The sequence below is a fragment of the Taudactylus pleione genome, unplaced genomic scaffold, assembly GCF_031769625.1.
Source record: "Taudactylus pleione unplaced genomic scaffold, aTauple2 ptg000019l, whole genome shotgun sequence".
In the NCBI taxonomy this organism is placed as follows: Eukaryota; Metazoa; Chordata; class Amphibia; order Anura; family Myobatrachidae; genus Taudactylus; species Taudactylus pleione.
In genome coordinates, this window is record NW_028284421.1 from 13,501,511 (window position 1) to 13,525,716 (window position 24,206).

A 24,206-nucleotide genomic window follows, 5' to 3' on the forward strand; every position below is an offset into this window, starting at 1 on the left:
GTTAAGGCGGGTATCCACTACAACACAGGTTCTCAAAGTCAGTCCTCAGGACCCCAAACAGTGCATGTTTTGCAGGTCTTCTCACAGAATCACAAGTGAAATAATAAGATGCACCTATGGCTCTTTTAAAATGTGTCAGTGAGCAATGACTACACCTGTGCACCTGCTAGGTGACCTGGAAAACGTGAACTGTTTGGGGTCCTGAGGACTGAGTTTGAGAACCACTGCACTACAAGATCTGAAAACAACTGCACGATTACGACATTGTAAGTCGTGTGGTGAGCCTGCACTGAACAAGCAGTCGTTTTAATGCAGGGTCATCAATAATTTGGAAACATGCTGCATGTTGGAAAGATGATAGATGTCTAAAAGACCAGCGGGCACGCGCATCGCTGGTCGTGTTAGACACTTTTGCAAAAGATTGAACGATCAATCGATTGTAATTGTTCAACTAAATCGTCTAGTGGATACCCCCCCTTTAGTGTGCCTTGAGGACCGAGGTTGGGAATCACTGGTATAGAGCCTGGATAAAAATAAAATTAGGATTATGTGGTAAAGATTACATCTGACGTGCACAGGGAGAGGATTTGTAGTCTGCAGTTTGTCTGTGATAAAAATGGTGACACTGCCAGTGACAATACTGTATGGGCTGGTATTTATTTATTATTTATTAACAGTTTCTTATATAGCGCAACAAATTCTGTCGCGCTTTACAATTTGAATTATACTGGGTTGAAAAAGACATACATAAGGTTAAGAGAGGGCCCTTATTTCACTAGGATATATGTTACCACATATTCAGTTGTTTCTGTAAGATAATGTTAGATTATTTTCCCCATGTATAATAGCAAATACAGTGCATCAGCATCACCCTTCATTCTGCTTCAGAAAGATGGGGGGATTCTCTACCTGTTGCACTAACTTGGGCTGTGCAGCTTTCATATGATGGTCATGTATTCAATCACCCTTTACATACCTGTTTAATTTGTCTCTTAGCCATTCAAAATCCAAGATGTTCAATAGCTGTAGGTTTGCCAGGAGACCGTACTTTGCAAGTTTGAATTTAACCCCGAACACAGCACACTATCTTGTAAATCATCCACAATGCCAATACAGATTGCCTCTGTGCTGACTGTACCAGGTCATGGCAAATTAGAATTATGTTTATCTATAAAGTAACTTAAGAAAAGTGAGTGTTTTTCATTACTATTGCTGGGCATACACTATACAATTATCTGTCCAATCTGGCCGGTTGGATTGAAAACCTGGTAATGTGTTTGAGCAAATGACAGTAGACCATTTGCTCACAACACTGGAAAACAGACAAAAATGGTCGTTCAGACAAAACACACGAATTTAACCAATTTGATCAATTGTTTTTTTGTCCGTTTTCCATTGTTTAAGACAATATGATCGACTGTCATTTGCTCCCATACATTACCAGGTTTTCATTCCAACCAGCCAGATATCTGACAGATAATTGTATAGCCATCGTGTATGCCCAGCATTAGAGTTGTACTGATTGCACAAATACAAAAATGATTCCATGTTTTGACTGTTTCTCCCTGTCAAATACAAATATTGTTTATCCTCAATCCAATAATAATTACTTTCTTACAACAAAAGAAAACAAAAATAAAACGTTATTCCCCGATTATCTGATCTGTCACTTCATTTTGAAATTACCCCCTGGTTTGTTTTTAGGTACTGGTGGAGAGTACAAGTTGAGACAAGATTTTATAGTACCTTCCATTCTTTGGACAAGTTTCCAGATGTTTTTATTCATTTGTGAAAATTACTTCACTGATTTCTACTTGTTTGTGGAACTAGATTATAATATTTAAAAATTATACAAAAAGAGCCCTTAATCGTGGAGTAATATCTGAAAAAATGCATTGACGTTACTAATGTTCCTTAAGGTACAAATACTCCTCACATTCCTAGGCGTTTACTTCAAATTAATGCAGTTTAGTTTATTGTGGAATGATTGGTATTTCAGCTGATATGTGGTGTGGTTATTTGTATGTAGGTCAAACCCAGAGAAAGTTTTAATTTCAAACAAAAAGTATGGTGGTCGCTCACATCAGCTTAATGACATTGCACAGGTGCTTGTAAAGGGCAGGGTTTACAAGTTTTAATTTTGTTGGAAAACAAATGCTCCCAATGGTAAAGGGGGTTCTCGGATCAGACAACAAAGGACCTTTCAGGACTGATCCAACATAAGACTAATATTATGTATGTGTATTTACCATTGTTTTATTAAAGTATTCATTTGTCTACACTGCCATCTGGTCTCTGTATTACAGTTCCCTCACTGTGGCGCTGCTGCTGAGTATGCCCATTTGATTACAGTAAATGATGTAACTTTATATGCCTATATCCATATGCAGATTTGGTACTTGCTTCTCCTTACGCTATAAGAGGTGGGAAGGTTATGCAAATGCAGGCTGAGTACAATAAAGTAGTGTTTGTGCAGTTGTGTATTAGGGGCCTGATTCAGAGATGGACCTAGTGCCAATGTTTACGCAGTTTAGCTGTAATCTGCGCATGCATCAAGTTTCATTACCGTCGTAGTTCGCAGTGAGAATTTATTAGCAAAGTGATTGACAGGCAGGGAATTTGTGTGGGCAGCAATGGGTAATTTGAGACCCAAACGCAGGCGTATGGGGGCCGTTTTCGGGGCGTGTCTCAGCCTGCGACTGCTATCTTGTAGGCAATGAAAATGGCTCTGGCGGCTCAGTTCCTACAGTCATTCTGCGTGACCATAGGTTACTTCGAAGGCTGGTTATCGACTGAACACATCTTTGTACACAGCCACTTGGATTTGCGAAACCGCTGGTGAGCGTCTCAATACAAATCCAGATGGGTGTGACATTTGCATATTGTCGCACAGCTGCTGCGTACGGAATCGTAGTCGCGATGGCATTTGCATCTGTCTCTGAATCTGGCCCTAAGGCAGATACACACAGACATAAGAGATGCTGATGACAGTCACCAGCTAATTTACCTGACGCTGACCGGTGCATTGTTCATTGGTCATGTTTATGATGTTGTGGTTGTATTTTAGCATGAATTTTTGTTGCCTTCATTTGTACACATGAAGGGAGAGTCAATTAAGCGCTAAATTCTGACAGAACCTTGTGCGATGTACAGCTGCCCACATTGCAGTTAATACAGGGCTCGACAAATCCCAGGGGCCAGGTCGCCATGGCGACCAGATTTTGCTACCTGGCGACAAGACTATTCGGGGTGGGAGGAAGCAGATCCTCGTCAGCTCCAGCGGAGATTCATGAGTGTGACTGTAATGTGGCGGACAGACACTTGCAGAGTGCATGCAGTGAACGCCGCCGATTCTGCTGAGCTGAGTCTTCTCTAAACTCCGGCTGTATAGATCTCGCCGGTAAGAGGATCTATCTATTCATGACCGGGACTGGGGGCTTCAGAAGGGGTAGCCGAGCAGTGACATGGGCGCGCCGGCGGGGGTTTAGCCGAGGAGTGGAGTGGCAACATGGAGTGGTTAGAGATAGCTGAGCAGTGGTGCGTTGCTGCGGGGAGTGGTTTGTCCAGTGGAAGCTGTGCAATGGTGTGGCCGCAGGGGGGGGGGGGGTTATTTGCCAGAGGCAGCAGAGCAGTGGTGTGGTTTGTTTGGGTGTAGCTGAGCAGTGGTGTGACTTTCGGGGGGTGTGCCTGGGAGTAGCCGAGCTGCGGTGTGGCCGTGGGGAGTGGTTTGTCCTGGACACGGTTGTATTACTTTCTGACTTTTGAAATTTTTTTTACGTAGTCTGTTATTAGGGAAGGGGGGGAGGTGGAGCTTTGCAGAGCAGTGGCGTGGCTAGGTGAGGGGCCATTTTGTGGACTATAGTGTGTATAGCTGCAGCAGCTGAGCAGCACACAAAGAGAGGCGATCCTCACTCCACTGTAATTTAATTAATAGGCCTCCTAAACCTTTCTCCTGGGTCATATACTTCTGTACAAATGCTATTTTTTTATTATTATATTAATGTGCATTTGGGATCTACTGTGGAATAATGAGAATGTGGATCCTAGTATGTGTCATACTCATAATATGTATTTGGTCCTAATGTGTGTCATAATGTGCATTTTTTGTCCTACTGTGTGGAATCATGTGCATTTGGGCACTACTGTGTGGCATGTGTGCATTTGGGTCCTACTGTGTGGCATAATAAGAATTGTGGTCCTACTGTGTGGCTTAATGTGCATTTGGGTCCTACTATGTGGCATAATGTGCATTTGGGCCCCACTGCATAGCATATTTTGAATTGGGGGCAGGTATGGGCATGTGGCAGAATCTGATGACATTCAAGAGATATGTGTTGTGGTCTAATGCTATGTGGGGAGGGTGAGGGGCATGTGTGGTGGTTTATACGTTTTCTTATATTTTGGTAATGGACGATGGCCTGGCTCATAAACTTTTAAGCTGGCTCCTAGATTTCACAAAAAATTGTCGAGCCCTGGGTTAATAAGAAGAGGAAAACTTGCTGGCTTACAAAAATTAACAGGATATGTTTCCCAGGTAACCCTTATTTTCTTAATATGAATGGCGAAGCCTTGCTTTATGGTTGTATATAAATGTTATGGAACAGCTTTGCTTTTTGTAAATGTTATGGTACAGCCTTGCTTTATGTATGCATATACATGTTATGGTACAGCCTTGCTTTATGTATGCATATACATGTTATGGTACAGCCTTGCTTTATGTATGCATATACATGTTATGGTACAGCCTTGCTTTATGTATGCATATACATGTTATGGTACAGCCTTGCTTTATGTATGCATATACATGTTATGGTAAAGCCTTGCTCTATGTATGCATATACATGTTATGGTACAGCTTTGCTTTATGTATGAATATACATGTTATGGTACAGCCTTGCTTTATGTATGCATATACCTGTTATGGCACAGCCTTGCTTTATGTATGCATATTGAAGGGAATATAAATGCAATGGCTATCGAGATGTTTATAATAAATGCCACTCTGAGGCATATTACCAATAATTTTATACATTTGAAGTATATTAAACACAAATGTTTCATTTCTCAGTTGTCGCAACATAACAAAATTTTCTAATGCACCCTAAACCTAACCCTCCCCGCACCCTAAACCTAACCCACCCCCCTTAGTGCCTAACCCTAACCTTCCCCTTCCCGCACCCTAAACATAACCCTTCCCACCTAGTGCCTAACCCTCCCCCTAGTGCCTAACCCTAACCCTTCCCCCAATCCTGTTACTTACTTTCGGGATACCGGTGGTCGGGATGCCAGCTCCGGGATTCTGACAGGTGTCGGGATTCTGGTATCGGGATACTCATATCCCGTTCAGAGAACTCACACTCTTCCTTCCTTTAGGCTGAAGCAATCCTGTACTGATGTACTAAATTTACTGATCCCTTTTCTGTTGTAGGAGAAATCAAACATAGTGCCTGAAATCTTGAAGAAACATTTCTGTTTTCACAATGTCACAAAGGAAGACTCCTGAAAAGAAAAAGTCTTGTCTGTCTTTATCTAAAAATAAACGCAGTGTTACCCCAAAAGTCAGCCCATCCCCAAAGAAACCCTCATCATCTCCATCGATTCTTGCACTCTTTAAAAATGCACCCCCTGCAAAACTTGCTTGCCCTCTCTGTGGGGAGATGGTACCACGGTTTGGCTTGAACAGCCACATTGATGAGACATGCCCCAAAGCAAAGCAAGAGAATCATGAGGTCATACTGGTGTCAGAACAAAATTCAGCGCAACTCACTTCCACGTGTCCAGGCCCTCAGTTGCAACAAAAACCCAAGACCACAATCACAAGAACTAATATTAGAACACATCAGTCTGATCAAATAGAAGAGAATAAGAAACAAGGCAGCCACTACTTTGAGCAAAATGCTCCTGCCACGGAAACTCCTAAAGATGAGAGGATAGTGACCACTGTGCCTCTGGGAAGCCTTTCATCCAAACTCTCCAGGAGGTATCGCACACGCCAAGCCAAGCAAGATGCACACAAAGATATTGAATGTATTATAGATTCATCTGGCTGCAACAGTGCCTCTATTATTGACTTATGTCATTTTGTAGCAAAGACTACACATGATGAACCACTGCCTTGTAAAAGTAACATACTGTCTAGTGATTTACACAACAGAGGAGATGCAGAATGTATTGGCAAAGTGACTTTGTCCTCAAAAGGTGATAGTGAAAGACCAGAGATTAATAATAAGCAAGAATACAGTGAAAGTGTTGATGATGGAGTCCAGCTGCCACCTTGCAGCGCTGAGCTTGTGTTTCCTGAAGAACTAGATTGTACATCAGACAGGCGCATTGACACGACAAAGCGTAAGGTAGATGAATGCCTTGTAGTAAAGACCAATGTTAGCAAAAAAGCAAAACACAGTAGTACTCCTGATCTTACTACTTCGATCCAGAAGTGTGGTGACCAAACAGTCATGTCCTCTATTGAGGACAACAGTAACAACATTCCCAAGGAAGATATTAGTGTGCTGGATGAATTTCTGAAACCTTTCAATGATACAGATAGCCATGCTGATCCGGATAATGGCAGCATGGAGGAACTTGCTGCAGAGTATGATAGACAGCCCTACTACTTGCGGAACTTCCTAATGGTGCTGCAGACTGTGATGGAGAGTGAGGAAGACATGAGTCTATTTAATGAAGAAGATACTCACACTTTAACAACATTTTGTCAACTGTCAGGTACATATTTATCTTACTGTACTGTTCATAATATGTTATGTCACGAAATCTGCTGCATTAATGATTTATAATTACATACCATAAGAACTGTTATTGCCAATTTCAATTACTTACGGCCACTGCAGGTATAGTGTTTCTGATGAGTGATATTAGATGTACTATACAGGGCAGTAGGCCTAATATTGGAGCATGTGCAGCTGCTAAATGTCTATGACGCCCTATTATATCAAGTACTAAATCAGTCCGACATTATCAGGCATGTTGGAACATGAGCACTTTGGGCATGTGTGTGCAGTCCACTTTTAACTACACTAATTGGCCCAAGCTAACCAGAAGTGACTTGACTTTTGAACATGTGTGGCTGAAGGATGGAGTTAGGCCCCTTCCCCCGCTCACACTGCATTGCACTGAAGAATGGAGCAGTGACAGCCAAATAAGCAGCCCAGAGATAAAACCCCCATCTGGGACACCCTACCCCATGAATCCACTGACATCTCGCGAGGGTTTCCTTTCTGGATCAGATCATTGTGCCCAAAGTGTCCTGGCGAGAATGATCCTGCAACAGCAAATTAAAATGTCCCCCAGAAGCCATGAGACCGAGAACCTGGAGCCGGAACTCATCCACGATGATAATGGCACCACAATCACGCCACAAATGGAGGAGAGGTACGGAGTCATCAAGGGGAGAGAGGTTATCTGTCTAGGGTCCAGAGTACACCCGAAAAGGGGCCCAAGCAGATGAGACACCTCAGAAATGCTTGGCCAGGGACCAGGGTGGGATATATCATGTATCGCAATAAGATTGTGATACATCCCTTCCCATTTTGTTGGCATGTTGGCTTTTTTTTAACGTCAGTATGCATGAATGCCTACCGGCACTTCCACCTGTTGCAGCAAAGTACTGACTTCCAGGTTTATGACCTGGGAGTCCTAAAACGCATGTGCGGCCCTCGGCCAGAGTATGTGCTCGAGGTGGGGTGGTGGAGAGGAATTGTTCTAGCAAAAACAAGCCCATAGGCTTTATAGGCAATTCCAACTCTAGATGGTGTTGCCTATAGGGCTCAAGCACTGCAAAGTTACGCTGTCTGGAGCTTGATGTATATTAGCACATTGCAGCTCCAATATTGTATGGGGCTTGCTGTGCTGCGGGTCTGATATCTGCTACAGAACTTTTTAATACATATGGGATCCAAGAATATTGGATATTTTACAGGATTATGACCTGCAATGCTAGGCACAATAAATAGCTAATGACCCCGCAAATGACAAGTCCAAAATACTAGTTAAATTCTAAACTGATAGCTCTGAAGCTGGCTGTCGCATGTAATCTACATTCTAGGCCAAAATAAATGAAAACCGGCGGCACATGATCTGATCCAGATACTCCGTATGAGCTCCATGCTACGTGATCAATGTCTAATTTGGCCACACACATCATGGCTTATAGTAGTTGGTGTCAAGTGACAGCAAGGAAAATGCATGACTCAGTGGAGTATAATTGCTTATTAAGTTCTGTTTGATGAATGACATTTTTACCTTATAACTGTGAAGAGTAATGAAAAATGTTCTTAACGCTGCTCTAAGAGGGAGCTGTCTAGTTCAATTTTTTTTGTAGCTTCTTTATCAAAATGTGCTTTGTCTAATTAAAAATTGGGCATAAAGAAGACAGAATGTATAAGTGTAATTGGTATTTTTTTAAAGAAATTCCTGTGTTATTAAAGTGGTTAATTAAAATTGTTGACCAGTTTCTTTTTTTTTTTTTTCTTTCTTCCCCCTATTGTGATTGTTAAAGCCGGTGGACAAAAGTTGTATGTCCGACTATTCCAACGCAAGATGAACTGGATAAAAATAAACAAAATAGAGTATTCCGAAATTGGCTCAAATTTAATGCCCTATATTGAAGAACTGAATCAGAATGGATTTCTGCAAACAGGTATTACAGTATATTATTAATTCTTTATTTGATAGCATAATGTTATTTGGGCATAACAAACTATAATCACCCCACTATTTCCAATGTTATGTTTCTCTCCAAAGCCTCAGGTTTTTTTTACTAATGCAAGACTTCTTTTTTTTATTTTCTTGTACTAATTAACCTAAATAAGTTACTCTCTGACAGAGGCAGAGAAAAAAGGAGAAACTCATTTTGGGGGGCACTCTTTATGTAATTAATATAACTAAAATCGAATATTTATTGATTGTTTTTTTTTGCTGCCGTTCATGTTAAAATAATAAACAAACATATAATTAAATGGACAAATAAGGTTTAAATAAAACCAAACAAATTTTGTTTTTAATGTCCTGTAAAGTTGCTCTTACACAGAGAAAGAGTTTATAATTATCATTATTGCATGGGTTCCCGAGAAAGGGTTGTGGATGGGAGCCTGGCATTCGGGATGCTGGCTGTCAAAAGACCGACAGTGGCATCCCGATGCTGAGAATCCCAACAGGGGATACGTAAGTACCCTAACCCTCCTGTTTTGCACCCTAACTCTCCCCGTTAGGCCTAACCCTAATCCCCCCTGTCCGTATCCTAACCCAGCCTCCCGCAGCCTAGACCCAAACCCCTGGGGTGCCTAAACCTACCCCCCCCCCGTGTGCGGCTAACGGCGCCCGCTGTACTTAACATCGGGATGCTGGCTGTCATGATCCCAGCGTCAGCATCTCCCCTCATGTCTGGATTCCGGCGCCAGGATTTCGTCAACCGCCATCCCCATGGTCGCAATTTAACTAGATCCCCCTGAGGAATATTAATTCATATCATGTAAATTTATCTCAGGAAGAATAAAAGTAAGATTTTGGGTGAAAATATTGTAGGCACTTAAATGTGTTCTGAGGTGCTTAATTTTTTTTTTTTTTTGATCCAGTGTTTTACGCATATACTCAGATGAACTAAGCAATGGCTAATGTTATACAAATCATTTGTTATCATGTCATGGTAATATTGTATGAAAATCCTACACATTCTGCTATCAATTAAGGTTATATACCTATTTCAAACTGAAATCTGAGAATATAGCACATGAATCATATACTGTAGTATGAGATGGGTCACACAGGTTATATTCGCAACAAAGAGATATAAAGTTACATAGTTGATATGTGCAATATTGGAGTAAAAATATGCAAACAAATCTAACCGTCACATATGATAATTGAGAGGCTGCTATCAATTAAGCAAGATTGTTACACTCATTTAGATCCAAACGCAGTTATATGAATTGGTAATTTTTCAAATGCACATGCTATTCTGAGAGAGAGAAATAAAGATTGTCCACACTGGGGATTTCTGCTGTCCAATCGTTTGCCTCTATGGACATTGAACGATGGATGAAAGAATCACTGTGTATGGTGTTAGGACAGAAACAGGTAAGAAAGGCACTTCTGCTTTCTGTACGACTGTTAACCCCAGTCTACTGCAGGTAGTCACCTGAGGACCAGATGAGACAGCACCTATAAGAAGAAAGATACCTGTGAGATTCAGTTCAATATTCAGGTCACCCTTGTTTTAGTGAACAAGCCCTGTATGGGTGAACAGATAATCATATACACTAAGTACTTTCCGTGTATGTTTATAAAAGGAAAGAAAAAGATCAATACGGCGCTGTCACTAAGTAGCTGGTTCAAATGGAGGGTGTCAGCCTACTGGTATAAATTGTACACACAAAGAAAAAACTAAATAAAACACACAAATAATAAAACCCATCTCCTAGAACATGGTATAAAGATGGGTGTAAAACACATAAGAATGGCTCTCAGCAGCTTGGCTGAATGAAAATGAAATGTTTATTACTGCATTTTCATATAAATAAGAAAAGATAAATAATAACATGCAATAAAACACAAATAAAAAAGCAGAAATGAGATGATGAATCCGTGTAGAAACAGATGAACTAAAATCGAATAAAAAAGCTAAAATGAGCTTTAACGCTTAATAAATCTCCGTTGTAAATGTGCAATCGGCTGGGAGTAAAAGTTCAGTCATTAGTCTCAATAGAACAATTCGGAGTATTATCCAGCTAATGATTATTTACCAGACTTATGTAGGTAGTTCACGTGCCGATAAACATGCAGATGTCGCTGCAATGGCGTGCTTGTATAAGTGTATCAAAAGGCTGGAGTGAGGTAGATGGTGCTGGTCCGGAAAGTGTGCAAGTATCCAAATGAGATCTCAATCGAGTCACTGCCGATGCCAGAGGGGTGCTTTTATTTATATGAAATTGCAGTAATAAACATTTCATTTTCATTAAGCCAAGCTACTCAGAGCCATTCTTATGTGTTTTACTCCCATCTTTATACCATGTACTTAGGAGATGGGTTTTATTATTTGGGTGTTTTATTTAATTTATCTATCAATGTGATTATAATCATTAATTTTTCAGTGCTGTTCACCTTCCACTTTCTGTGTATGTGTATTGTATGTATCCCAAATTATCTTACAGTTCTCGAAAGGGCAGCAATATGGGCGCGAGTGTCGTGGGTGCTCATTATTTCTGCTCGCAGCCTGCTGAGATGGTGAGCAGAAATCTGTGGTTTGCACGGGACTAGGCGCTTTACGTGTCTAATCCCGGTGCATTTGTGCACGAAGTGAGCGATAAGTAATGGGCTCCTGCTGCAATAGCACCCTTTGGCAAAACAATTGAATATCGCCTGTCGCGCGCCCATTAGTTGCGAGCACCCAAAAACAATTGAATTTTCCCCCTTAGAAGTTTATCGCTGGAAATCAAATTCCTTGTATCAAAATCACTTTGCCCTGTTTGATGGTAGTGTATACTGCGACTTCATCTTATCTCTTCTTCCAAAGCCTGTAAAGGATGCACATCACTGTGCATAGGTTCCATTTTACATGGAGTTTTAAAAGAAGCATTGTTTTCTGCTATTCTTACATGTTAATCTTAGTATGCTATTGTATTTGTTTTTTTGTTTTCCCAGACTGTGAGCTACAGGAGCTTTCTGAAGCCCTAGATCTCCTCTCTGCACCGGAAGCAAAGAATTTAGCGAAGGGATTTCACTTTGCAAACCCCAATGCTCCAAAGCAACAGCTTCTCGAAGAATTCCTGAAACTTTCCAAACAACGTTCAATATTCAGTATGGCGAGGAGTCAGCCCAGCATTGCTCCTGCTATTCTGAAAAAGTAACAATTGACCTGCTTCCCTGTAAATGTTACAGTATGGTAAATCATTGTGATGTTATTTATGTCTGAACAGAGGGTGGCTGTGCTTGAGTCTCAAGGTGCCCACACACATAGCGATTTTTCATCCAATTTAGCTGATTTCGACGAATCGGGTAATAAAAATACAAATCGTGAGGTTATACTCAAGAGCACGATGCCGATGCGCGTCCCCGCTCGTCGTTCCTCGCATCCTCTGATCTGCCGTGCTGTAGGGCAGATTAGCCAACCTGGAACACGATGGAAGCCGATCGTGAGGGTTTTTTTCTCACACGACAAATCGTACGAATCATCGCGGAATTTGATTGACAGCTTCCTGTGCACACCCCATCGCCATCTTGTGCAGCATCGTGTATGGAGGATGATAGACGCACTTTGGGAGTCTGCACACTGGAATTCTTGTTTTGTTGGAAGTTTGGTGAGTATTTGTACAGTTTAAATGCAACCACACTGACCACCAATATGTGCTCCCCCACTGCCCACCAATGTGTGCCCCCAGGTAATAAATGCATGACCCAGCCACCGCCCACCGTATTGAGGCGGGCGGTGGCTGGGTGATGCATTAAGCTCCCGCTGCCCACCAATGTGTGCCCCCAGGTAATAAATGCATGACCCTATATATATATTTTTTGAAATTAATAGACAGAAATATTTAATCAAGATAAACAAATACATTCCAGGAAGATTATTCATATTGAAATAACATATATTAATAATAAACATGTTTAAAAATCAATTCAATACAGATAAAATAAAAATACATTTTAAGTAATATAACAAAAGAATAAATAAACACATATTTAACAAAATAATCACCATACATTACATTTAAAAACACACATTATTTAAAGCTGGGGTCTTCTACCTTTCGGCCTCCAGCTGTTGTGGAACTACAGATCCCAGGATGCCCCGCCACCCACCCTTGGGAAATAACAGCATGCTAAAACTGTTTCTGGGGCATCCTGGGATCTGTAGTTCCACAATAGCGACAGGCCCAAAGGTGGAAGACCCATGCTGTCAAACAAAGAAAAACATTATATTGCCAAGAAATGAACACATGACATTCCTGTAAAAGAAAACACGATTACAATACCATAACAAACCTTTAAAAACCTGTAAAAGAGAAAATATTAAAACATTAAAAATGTTAACTATAACAACATTAAATTTAACAAAACTATATATAAAAATATTTAAATGTCCTTTTTTTTCTTCTTCATAGATAATGTCCAGGGATAGTGAACGTGAATTCGTTACAGGATTCATTGAAATCCTGCACTCGAAAGAGTGTCTGTGGAAGATCAATTCTCGTACCACAACAAGTCGCACAAGTTGGCCGCACTAGAGTTACTTTTGGAGTATACGAAAAAGTACTTTTTCTGATGCAGACCTGAAAACTGTACGGCAAAAGATTCTAAATCTCAGGACCATGGTACATCAAAGAAAAAAAGAAGGTGGATGACTCAGGAGCAGGCACTGATGAAATGTATATTCCTGCGCTGTGGTACTATCATATGATGTCATTCATCAGTGATCAAGAGCCTCAAAGGGAATCTATCATCTTGATGGCTGAGCGTGAGGGAGAAGAGGAGGTTGCAGAAGTCTTGGTAAGTAGTGACACAGTTTAAACCAAAATCCTTAATGTTTTTGTTGTTAAATCCCAAATGTCCAATTTAGTCAGTAGTTCAGACAGTCCTCCTGCCATGGTAGAGCACCTGGTCCATTAAAATAGGTAATGTACTCCTCCCTCACTTCTTTGGCACGTGCGGTGGATGTTGTTGTAATTGGTGGTGCAGACCCAGATGTCAAATGTTCAGTGTCCTCCAGGGATCCTACATCTTTTGGTCTAGCTGGGACTGGTCCTCGTTGAGTAGATTTCCTTCGCAGAAAGTTGTGCAGCACACAGCATGCCATCACGACCCAGTCTATCTTATCCACATGTAGATTGATTGTGGTGTGGAAAATGTGGAAGCGGTTGCTCATTATTCCAAACGCATTTTCCACAGTGCGCCGTGCCCGGTATAGATGGTAGTTGTAGATCCTATTCTCTCTGGTCAGGCCCCTCTGTGCAAATGGGTTCATCACATGTTCATGTAATGCAAAAGCCTCGTCTGTGACGAAAACGTAATTCAGGCCGTGCTTTGTCTGGTCCAGTGAGGGCAAGTTGAGGGTTTTGTTGGCGAGTCTCTGGTAGAAAGCCGTCTTTTTGAAGGACCCACCATCCGAAGCACGGCCATTCTTGCCGACATCCACAAACAGAAATTCGTAGTTGGCATTCACCACTGCCATGAGAACGATGCTGAAGAATCCTTTGTAGTTGTAGTAATATGATCCGGTGTTGGCAGGTGGGTTGATGCGGATGTGTTTCCCATCGATGGCTCCTCCGCAGTTAGGGAAATTTCAACGTTCAAAATCTTCCGCGATGCTGGTCCACACCTCCACGGTGTTAGGAAACTGTAAAAATAGTAAAAAAAGGGGTTAAAACATGACTATAATATTTTATTTTTCTTTTTTTCCTATATAAACTCACACCCAAGACCCTGATTTAGCATCCACACCGGACCTCAGGCTGCTCGGTGGTGGCAGTGAGCCAGATAATACCACACAAGTGGAAACTCCACTTCCACTTGGACCCTCATCTTCTTCACAACAACCGCAAAAAAAGAAAAAAAAAACAGGGGAGAAAAGAGAACTTTACTGAACGTGAGGACAATTTTTTCCACAATGCAGAACGGCTGCTGCAGAAACCCCCAGATGCAATAGATGATTTCACAGCTCATGTGAACAGCACATTGAGAGATATGGATACAGATATCCAAAGAAATTTTCTCAGGTTAAACTATGACCTGTTGAGTTGCTGTATGAGCAAAAATATCTCCAATTCTACATACATAACAGACCCAATGCTATTTTCCCCTGCCCCAAATAGGTATGTCCAACCGCCCAGTTAGATATTACTCCCCCACCAAGTACCAGCACGACCTTGTATAATGCTCTGCTGGATGCAGCGGATGAGTCGCCCTAATATACAGAGATGTAAATTTTTTTCTTGCTTTTAATGTCACCAAATTTTATGATTTCTAATAGGTGCTTGCTGCATGGGATAGGGTGGTGATGACGCCATTTGCACAAGGTCACTACGCACATAGCACAAGTACACATTGTTGGAAGCCGGAGCCACAATGTGTACTTGTGCCATGTGTGTATTGGCCTGTTCAAACTGGCGTCTGACCCACCCTATCACATACAGCCAGCTACCTATTGGGATTCATAAAATTTGGTGATAATGTTCTTTTGTAAAATTGTTATAAAAAAGGATATTGCACACAGTTTTGTGCACACTTTCAGTTGCCTGCAGGTGAGTGCACATTGTACTAAATGCAGACTATTTTTTGCTTTATCTTGAGTAAAAAATAAAAAACATTTTTTTCTTTACACAAGAAACCAATGTGTGGTGTGTTTTTTTTTTTTTTACTTACCTTGCAATACTGGTACTGTAGCACTTTAACGTTGGCTTTGCAGGTCTCTGGAATGGTGACGCCCAAGGACTGAGGTGAGATGAGTGTCCCAAACTTCAGGTCTTCAAATGACTTTCCTGTAGCCAGGTACTTCAGGGTAGCCACCAGTCTCTCTTCAGCAGGGATTGCCCTCCGCCACCTTGTGTTCTGTCTCTGGATGTGGGGGGTCACCAGATGCAGCAATTCCTGGAAGGTGGCGTCATCCATGCGCAGGTCGTTCCGATAGTCATCCGGGTTGTTCTCCTTGATCTCTATCAGCAGGGACATGTGAGAGCGGGTATCCCTTTGTAGAAGCCACTCCTTGGTCCAGCATGCTCTCGACCTTCGCTGGGCCCTCTTCCTAATCTCCCGGACCCCAGCTTCAGCGACCAACACTCTATACTGATAAGGATGCATCAGTACAGAATTCAGGAACAGGATAGAATGCAGGTAGGTAGCACACACTTGCAGGTAGAGTAAACTTTGTAAAAGGCAAGCCAAAAACAAAGAGCACAGTAGCAATGTACAGGATTCAGCAGGAATACACCTAGCCTCATCTAGTAGCAGAGCAGAATGTACACAAAATTTAAAGGGTACCTTTTTTTTTTTTATACTCCCCAGATAGCCCCTCCCATTGTTATGGCTATTTCAATTTCCCACCAATAGTCAAGAGCCTGTTTTTTTTTTTTTTTTTAAACTCACGATTTGTTATGGCCAGTCTCTCTCGATGCGTACGATCCGATAGATTGTGAGATCGTAAAACAGATTGGGTGTCTTTTTTTCCAAAATCGTGATCACGACGGCAAGGGAGCTCCCGTGAAAGTTCATGAGGAAATTGGACGAGAAATCGGATCGTGAGCATATCGGTATGTGTGTGGGCACCTTGAGAGTTTTCATCAACATATGTTTTTGCTTAAGTGAAGAACATATACGCATATTTATTTTATATAGTTCCCCCAAATGATGCTGCACCTATCACAATGTACAGAATATTAAGTGATGTAATAAGGTGTTGAGCTATTGTGGTGGGGGATCATTCCCAAATATATTAACAGTAGATATTTATATATAATGTGTCACCAGTGCCTAACAGAACATAATTTTCACCTGTAGATGGTGCACAACATATTGTACTGGTCCACATTGGAGCAGATGGCACACAGACGGGCTCTGTAAAGGCTGGCTTCTCATCATGTTGGCCTCTGGTGTGCTGCTTTTACATACATTGTTGCATTTCCGCCATGCTTTCATTTGCTGAGTTATTTTTTATTTAGATTTCTATTTCAATTAAACCTCCTCCATCTGTACATGGTCAAAATTGCAAGTTACTTGTCTGAACGTTCTTCTATATGTCTGTACCATCCCACAGGATTCCTGTGATAGAAGTCTCCCATCACTAATTACTATGTAGAGGCTGCAAGTTGGCCTAGTGCCTTCCACTTCAAACTTGCCTAAGCCTAAAGCTGCAGGACTTGGCTGAACTGAAATACTCTGATTGGCTGTTTTTTCTCTTAACACTTTATCTCCTTCTCAACCTATCTGCAGGTTTGAATAATGAGGACACAAACACACAAACCCAGTAACCTTTTAAGCAAAATATGTCTCAAACTCTTCTGTGCAAAACTTTGGTACATCAGATATACACAGAAATGTATAGCTTTTTATTTAGGTAATTTATCTGTACAATACATGTTTTTAAAGGGAACTGTTGCCATATCCTATATTTATACAACCTTTCTGACCGGATCCCTCCTGGGTAACTGAGCATGTTGACCATCAATAGAAGAAGTGATGTCTCTGTCACCTATGTGTTGGGTGAGCTGTGCACTCCGGCCAGGTGAAACCACTGTTACTAGATGCATTTTTCTCCAAGCACGGGGAAGGGTAATAATCACAGGGGCAATATATTTCATCTATATGTTAAGTATAATTAATTTCCTTGTAATTATGATCTGTTATTTCTAGAGCAAAGGACATTGCTGGGCGAGCAGTACGGATTTGCAAAGCCCCCAGAGCTGTATTTTCCAGAGCCCTGCTCTTGTTTTCTTTGACTGAGTCCATGGACATAGAGGAAGCCGCCAGTGGAGGACAGAATTTACTCTCCACAGTCCTCATGGTTAACATGGGACGTTTAACATTCCCACCATACACTGTACATAGGACAACCAGGATATTCCAGGACAGAGAGGATCTCATCAGGTAGGGCGGTGGACTATTTGGATTTGTGCCAGTATTAACACTCATAACGCATATTTAAAAGACCACTAAGAATAAAAGAAGTTGCTATTATTTTAAATAACTACTAACATTAGACCCCACACCTTACCAGAAGTGGAGATGTCTCTGTGTACATTAGCTTTGTGGTGAAGTGGACGTTCCTTTTGTCTGCTATAATCTATTTTCTACAAAAGAAGGATAAATGAGGCTGAGGAATGATTTAGTTATAGGAAGTCCTGTTGTGTATAGGAAAAATCTTCCCCCATAATCACAGCTTTTTGTATATGTTAACAGTAGCTCTTTGGTATAAACCAAAATGTCATTTAGTTAAATGGCCCTTCAATGGAATGAACTGCTGCTTGCAAACAAACCTCTGTTGAAAATATAGACAAAACTTTGTACTTGCTTTGCTGAAAGTGTGTTCTCAAAGCATCATTGCAGTATAGTGTACTATGAACTCAATGTGCGTTTCCCTTTAACTCCGTTATATTTGTGCTAAATGTTAATGTTTATAAACGCTGTTTGGCATTAACGGAAATGCAGCTTGAGTAAAGTTCCCCGGCTGTTCAATCACAGTTCTGGGCTCTAGGGGTATGGCTCCACTAGAAACAACTTAGTAAACAAATAGTTCCTGCAAAGTCTGTGCGGCTGTGCCACTGTGAAATGTCATTCCTAATTCCTATTAGCATTATATTTACCATACAGACAGGGGCAAATAAACAGTCCATGTGTATGTATAGTGAGGAATTCATGATTTCCAGACTAAAACCTGGTGTATAGTATATTTTCTAAACATTCTAAAAAATATTTTTCTGGTTTTGCCTCATAATGTTATGTGAAATACTAATGGTAGAATATATCACTGTATGACATGCTTATTTATTAGATAAAAAGATACTGGTTCTAAGCTGGCTTATTGAAGTGTAAGAAGTCTTATGGGTGTTGCGCTCTGGAGGGGCAGCGTCCCGTGCCCTCCGGTCTGTCAACTTACCCTAAGTTCCTGTTTCCTGTTAGGTGATGTGCTTCTTCCTAGATGTGCTTTTCTGTTCCTCACGATCCACTGGCGCCGCTGGAATGTCTGCCCGGTTACACATTCGCTATGTGTCCTGTTGTAGTGAGCCAGTCGCAGAGAGACTTCCGGGTCCCATGATCCCAGCCGGTCATGTGGTCCCCAAACGTCTCCTGCCGCGGTCAGCCACTCTACTCACCCGGGTGGTGAGGAGACTTGGGATCTGTACGCGGCTGGGCAATGTTCCGTGCTGGAGTGTGTGCCAAGTTACACACTCCGTATTTGTCCTTAGTGCAGCTGTATTGCTAGGGAGACCTTGCTTGTGAACTAGATCCCGTGCTGCTAATGATAATGGTGTGCCCATGGGATAAGGGCAGAAATAGTATGTTGCTCACACAGGTTGTGGAGTCTAAGTGTGTCCGACACGTATCAGCTAGTAGCCAGGGACGAGTAAAGCATCCGACTGTGGCGGAAGATGTTCGGGTACCACGTGACCGGCCACATCACCTAACAGGAACTCAGGGTCAGTTGATGGACCGGAGGGCACGGGGTGCCACCCCCCCAGAGCGCAACACCCATAAGACTTTTTACAATTTATTAAGCCAGCTAAGAAGCATTATTTATCTTGAGTTTTTTTATCCACACACATATATCTTATCCTAAATTCAAGGCAGCACTGTGACTCCGTGTTATTAGTCAATAAATACATTTATAATTCACCCACATTCATTTATTACGTTTTGTACTCAACTACACCACCAAGCTGAGCGCAGGCACATACTTGTTATATATATTGAATACCGATGAGACCGGGTTCATCTCCTAGTGCCCGCAGCTAGCCCAACACCCATCCTTTGTAAATTATGCTGAAACGCTTCATATGTTTGGAGTGTAGACATTTGTACATCCAGCTGAGCTCACTCTGCCTTTCCTTAGATATGAATCTGCAATGCACAAGCTGATAGACATTGTAGTCACTATGACTAATGGAAAATGGAGCGAAGCACATTTGATATTTCAGAATGCCAGGAAGGACTGGGATCAAATAAAGAATGATCCTGCTTTAAGGTATGTTATCTATGTAGTCCTTATCTGTTATTTTTCACTATTGCTTCAATGTTCAAGAAAGTGGTTATATAATTATTTTGCTTTAGGTTTGTGTCACTGCTTTCGATGGTGATTAGCTGCAGATCACAATCATATGTGGTTCTCTTTGGACGTGTGAGGTCCAGTTATTAAGAGAAGAATATTGAAGCAAAATTCATTAAATCAGCCTCCCTTACCTTAAGATTTTACCTGTATTCTATAACCATTTTTGAGCAACAATTTAAGTAGCTAATTTAATTAAATGAGTTTCAGAATGTCTTATCTAACCCAGCAACAAGTTTTTCCTGTTGTAGGTATCATATATGGCGGGTGTGTGTGTGCATTTGAGCATTTTGGCGTTGCTTGGCGCCACATCACTTATAATTGGATTGGCCCCCAAGGCTTTTAATGCTCTGAGGTGCTGATAATGAACTGGTGAAAAGTCATCTTTTACTATCCAGACTTCTGATTGGCTCCAGAAAATGAAATGAGACCCCCCCTTTTTATGTTTGTAGAGAAATTACATATATTTAAAAATTGGTCTCATGTGCATCACAGGGATAAACGTCATATACTATAAGATAAGGGTGCACAATATTTTTTATGGTCTGATGGCTGCATTGGAAATAGTTATCCTTTGAAGGGACCACAATAAACTAGAAGTTGCTTAAGCATGTAAAATCCGTAGAATTAGGAAATGCAGGAACCTCTTTGTAGTTATCTGTAGTTATCTCATCTCATACCTCTCAGTATTGTTAAACATTCTCTCTGGGGATAGAAGTGTGTTGTTTTTTTTATTTGCTATATACAGTACTACTCTGAAATATGAGGTGCACTTTAGCATGTTTGGTATTAAATCCCGGCTGTGGGGATGCCGCTATTGAGAATACCAACAGCGGCATCCTAACTGCCAAAATCCTGACACCCATAGAGAACAACGGTGAGTATTTTTCTAACCCCTACCCTAACCCTCCCTCCCCGGTGCCTAAACCTAACCTCCCCTCCCAGCACCCTAATCCTAACCTCCCGCCTAGTGCCTAAACCTAACCTCCCCCTCTCCGCACCCTAAACCTAACACTCCCGCCTAGTGCCTAAACCTAACCTCCCCCTCTCCGCACCCTAAACCTAACACTCCCTCCCCGGTGCCTAAACCTATCCTCTCCCTCCCCGCACCCTAATCCTAACACTCGCTCCCTGGTGCCTAACCCTAATGTTCCCCTAATGCCTAACCCCGCTACCTAACCTCCCCCTAACACCCTGATACTTACCTTTGGGATGCCGGCGGTCGGGACACTGGTGCCGGGATCCTGACCTGTCGGGATTTCGGCGCTGGTATTCAGACTGTCGTGATGCCGACTACATCACCTTATATGTATCATTGCTGCTTTAATTGTATTGTTGTACAGAAATTATCAGAGACGTGTAGGTTAGCCCCATTAATATTTATGAATACTGGGTTTTTCCAGTCAGGATTCTGATGTATAAGTATGTGCTGTTAATATTACTATGTGTGTACAAACCTATTTCTTCATATTTAGTTCCACTTTTATCGATTTGCTATGTTTATTGATGTGGACATTTCATAGCTGTATACTTTATATTAGGTATCATGCAGATCTGCCATTATATTTGCGTTGCTTTTCTGTGGGCTGGGTCTACACTAGGATCCTATCACGTGGGGTAGAAATCCTTCAGAGGCTGCATTTGTATGAGGTAAATAATTTTTACTTCTTTCATTATAAATCCTGTTAAAATAAAATTCATTAAGACCACTTGATGCTAAGGATGCACTGATGACCGTTCTATTTTCTCTTAAACATTATGTTATCTAAGTTTTATTTTTGTTTCTTTTCAGGAAGCAGTGGAGTTGCTGCAAAGTCTTTTGTCTCAGGAAGTTTATTGTCCAGACTGTAGAGGGCGCTGGTGGGATCGACTGGTCCTGAACTTGCACCAGCATTTGAAGCAGATACAGAAAGTATGTATGCCAGTAGTGTTTTTCATTGAGCCATAACAAATAGTAAACCCTTTCTGGTTCCTGCAAATTGCAGTGTAAACCTGTCTGTAGTGGAGACCTAAATGACAGTTCTGTTTATTGGAGTGGAGGTAGTTTTTGATGCAAAATGTGTTGAGTTTGCACTGTTAAATTTAGATAATCTGACAAGTGCCTATCCCCCCCTTTCACTGGGTACATGTGTAATCAAAATGTAATTAGTAATCAGCCTTTTATGTGTATAAAATTTGAGATTTTTTTTTTTTATAGTCAGTTAGGCTTATCAGTACTTGTTCATTGAATGCATCAGATGTTTTGTGTGCTGTTTTCCAGGCAGTCCTCTTTATTACGGATGGTTTGTCAGATCCTTATGTACGCACAGGTCATCAGCTTTCCTTGTACCAACGGGCAGTGAGAATGAGAGACTCTCCAAGCTGCAAGAAGTTCCACAAAATGCTCAGAGAACTTCCAGAGATCACAATCGAAGATGTCCCTCATGTGAGAAGAAGCATAAGTAACATTGATATGATAATGATAAAGGAATGTATGTTGAATGGTTCCTAGGAGAGAAAGTCACATGACAGCATGAGGTCTCAGTAGCAGCATATATAGAGAGAGCCCAAGTGGGCACCTCTTGTATTGCTTTTAGATACATGCTGTGCTGATCATTCTAAGCGTTGTGACACAAAGTTTCTCTAATGGGCAGGTTACCATCAAAGGCAAGATGTACCCCCAGACTGGTATGGGAAAATCAGTATTTCTAATGGAGAACCTAGCCGAGGAGGAGGGAGAGGACATTACTCTCTCCACCGTCATGTGTTCAGTTGAAGAGTTGGCATTGGCTCATTATAGAGAGCTTGGCTTTGACCAAGGTATGTTTCTAATTGCTGTTTATACATTATTGTTTTTTATTCCTTTTTTTCTCTCTCTACATCATGTATTACTTATTTCATTATCAACATGGTTGTCAATGCTTTTATTGAGACTTTTATTTGCACCCATAAAGTGGAGAAATGAAGGGAAGATATAGACTAATGAATATGCAGACAACCTAGATATCATTAAATATGGCCAACTTGTAGAATACTATCCAAGTAATGTCAGAGGTTAAAAGATTTGGGCAAATTTTTTTGTGTACTTTCTCTTCTTTTTCCCTTCCATAAATGTGTATATTAAAATCAACTGTATATTTCCTAAATGAAACGCCTACACTGTATGCTATTATTGGTTAGGTACATTATATCATGTCGATATGCTATCCATGTGGACATGATGAATGTCAACATGGTCACTGTTGACCTGATGCATATTGAAATGATAAATGTCCACCTAACATATCACACCCTTCTTTGTACAGGGAATGATAACTAAACGTGGATTTGTCCGTATGCAGAATCTTTACAACCACACCACCACTGTCCATACAGTTGTTCAAATGCCTGTCATTAGAATGCACCTGCACCAGCTCTATACCTGGCGCAAGAGATCTGCCCAAAATCAGACTCTCTGGGTACACTAATCTCTGTGTAGGTTGCAATTCCATTTATACGCCCACAACACGCTGTCACTCGACTTAGTCTTTGTGTGAACACCCCACTACCACACAGTTACGTCAATTCATCATGCAGTGGTTATTCCGCTGAGATAGATCGCCCACAGTTGCTTACGCTTGGATATGGAACATGCGCAGTGCAAAAACCTGCCAAACGGACACGTGCGCAACTCTGCATCAAGTCCTACGTCTTTTAGATATCACCACAGTCACATTCTTTTTAAATATGTATTGTACACTTGAATAGTACATCGTAAGCTTTATTCCCCAGAACAAGCCACATATTCTGTATTAGAAGGTAAATAAGAACATCTTCTATGGTAAACCATTGTCGGGAACATTCAACAGTTGCAGTTTCAACATCCTCAAGGTGATATGACATTAAGATGGATAACAGTCATTTATTTATGCTAAAATGTGCATTTATTATTTCTTTCAATTCTAAAATAATGAATGCACATGCAATCATGTAATTACCCTTTCCCTGCTTTTCCGGCTTCGGATGGACGTATATAAACTTCCAGAGAGATGCAATGATCTGGACTGTGACCTTAGAAATCGATCTGTGATTTTAGAATGTGTGCACATACTTACATGGTCACCCCAAGCTGGTAACTCTTATATTTTCCTCCTATCTTCTCAGTAGCACAATAAGAGAATCTTCTGAAAAGTTAAACGTAAAATATATGAACTTTATTTGAGTGCCTTAATTTAATGGCGTAAGACACAAACCTAGAGAATAAGTGTTTTAATGTACATTTCTAGGGCTACACTCTTTGCTAGAAAGTATTCTTGGGAAAAATCTTGAAAGTGGATTTGTTTCAGTTTTTTTTCTGTTTGGTTAGAAAAAGTAAAACCACATATTACTTGACCTAATATAGTTAGGCCTGCTAATTAAACCAAGAGGCGTTAATATTGCACACTGAGGGAGGTTCCTGTCTAATGTGAGGAGGTAGTCCATT

At 41.1% G+C, this 24,206-nt stretch overlaps 1 protein-coding gene across 2 annotated transcripts in view; it reads left to right on the forward strand.

Annotated features, from left to right (window-relative positions):
- The window catches only part of FAN1 (FANCD2 and FANCI associated nuclease 1), a 34,795-nt gene that overhangs the window by 927 nt on the left and 9,662 nt on the right, over window positions 1-24,206 (forward strand). Inside the window, exons 1-10 of one of the 2 annotated variants that reach the window (XM_088445518.1) lie at window positions 197-266; window positions 5,429-6,723; window positions 8,516-8,656; window positions 11,656-11,857; window positions 17,356-17,589; window positions 19,553-19,684; window positions 21,307-21,415; window positions 21,558-21,677; window positions 22,026-22,190; window positions 22,399-22,564. In XM_088445518.1, the coding sequence (XP_088301644.1) occupies window positions 5,481-6,723; window positions 8,516-8,656; window positions 11,656-11,857; window positions 17,356-17,589; window positions 19,553-19,684; window positions 21,307-21,415; window positions 21,558-21,677; window positions 22,026-22,190; window positions 22,399-22,564 (2,512 nt within the window). In that variant the 5' untranslated portion in view covers window positions 197-266; window positions 5,429-5,480. Of the gene's footprint in view, window positions 1-196; window positions 267-5,428; window positions 6,724-8,515; window positions 8,657-11,655; window positions 11,858-17,355; window positions 17,590-19,552; window positions 19,685-21,306; window positions 21,416-21,557; window positions 21,678-22,025; window positions 22,191-22,398; window positions 22,565-24,206 lie in introns of those variants that run through there. The other variant, XM_088445515.1, reaches the window with a different exon arrangement.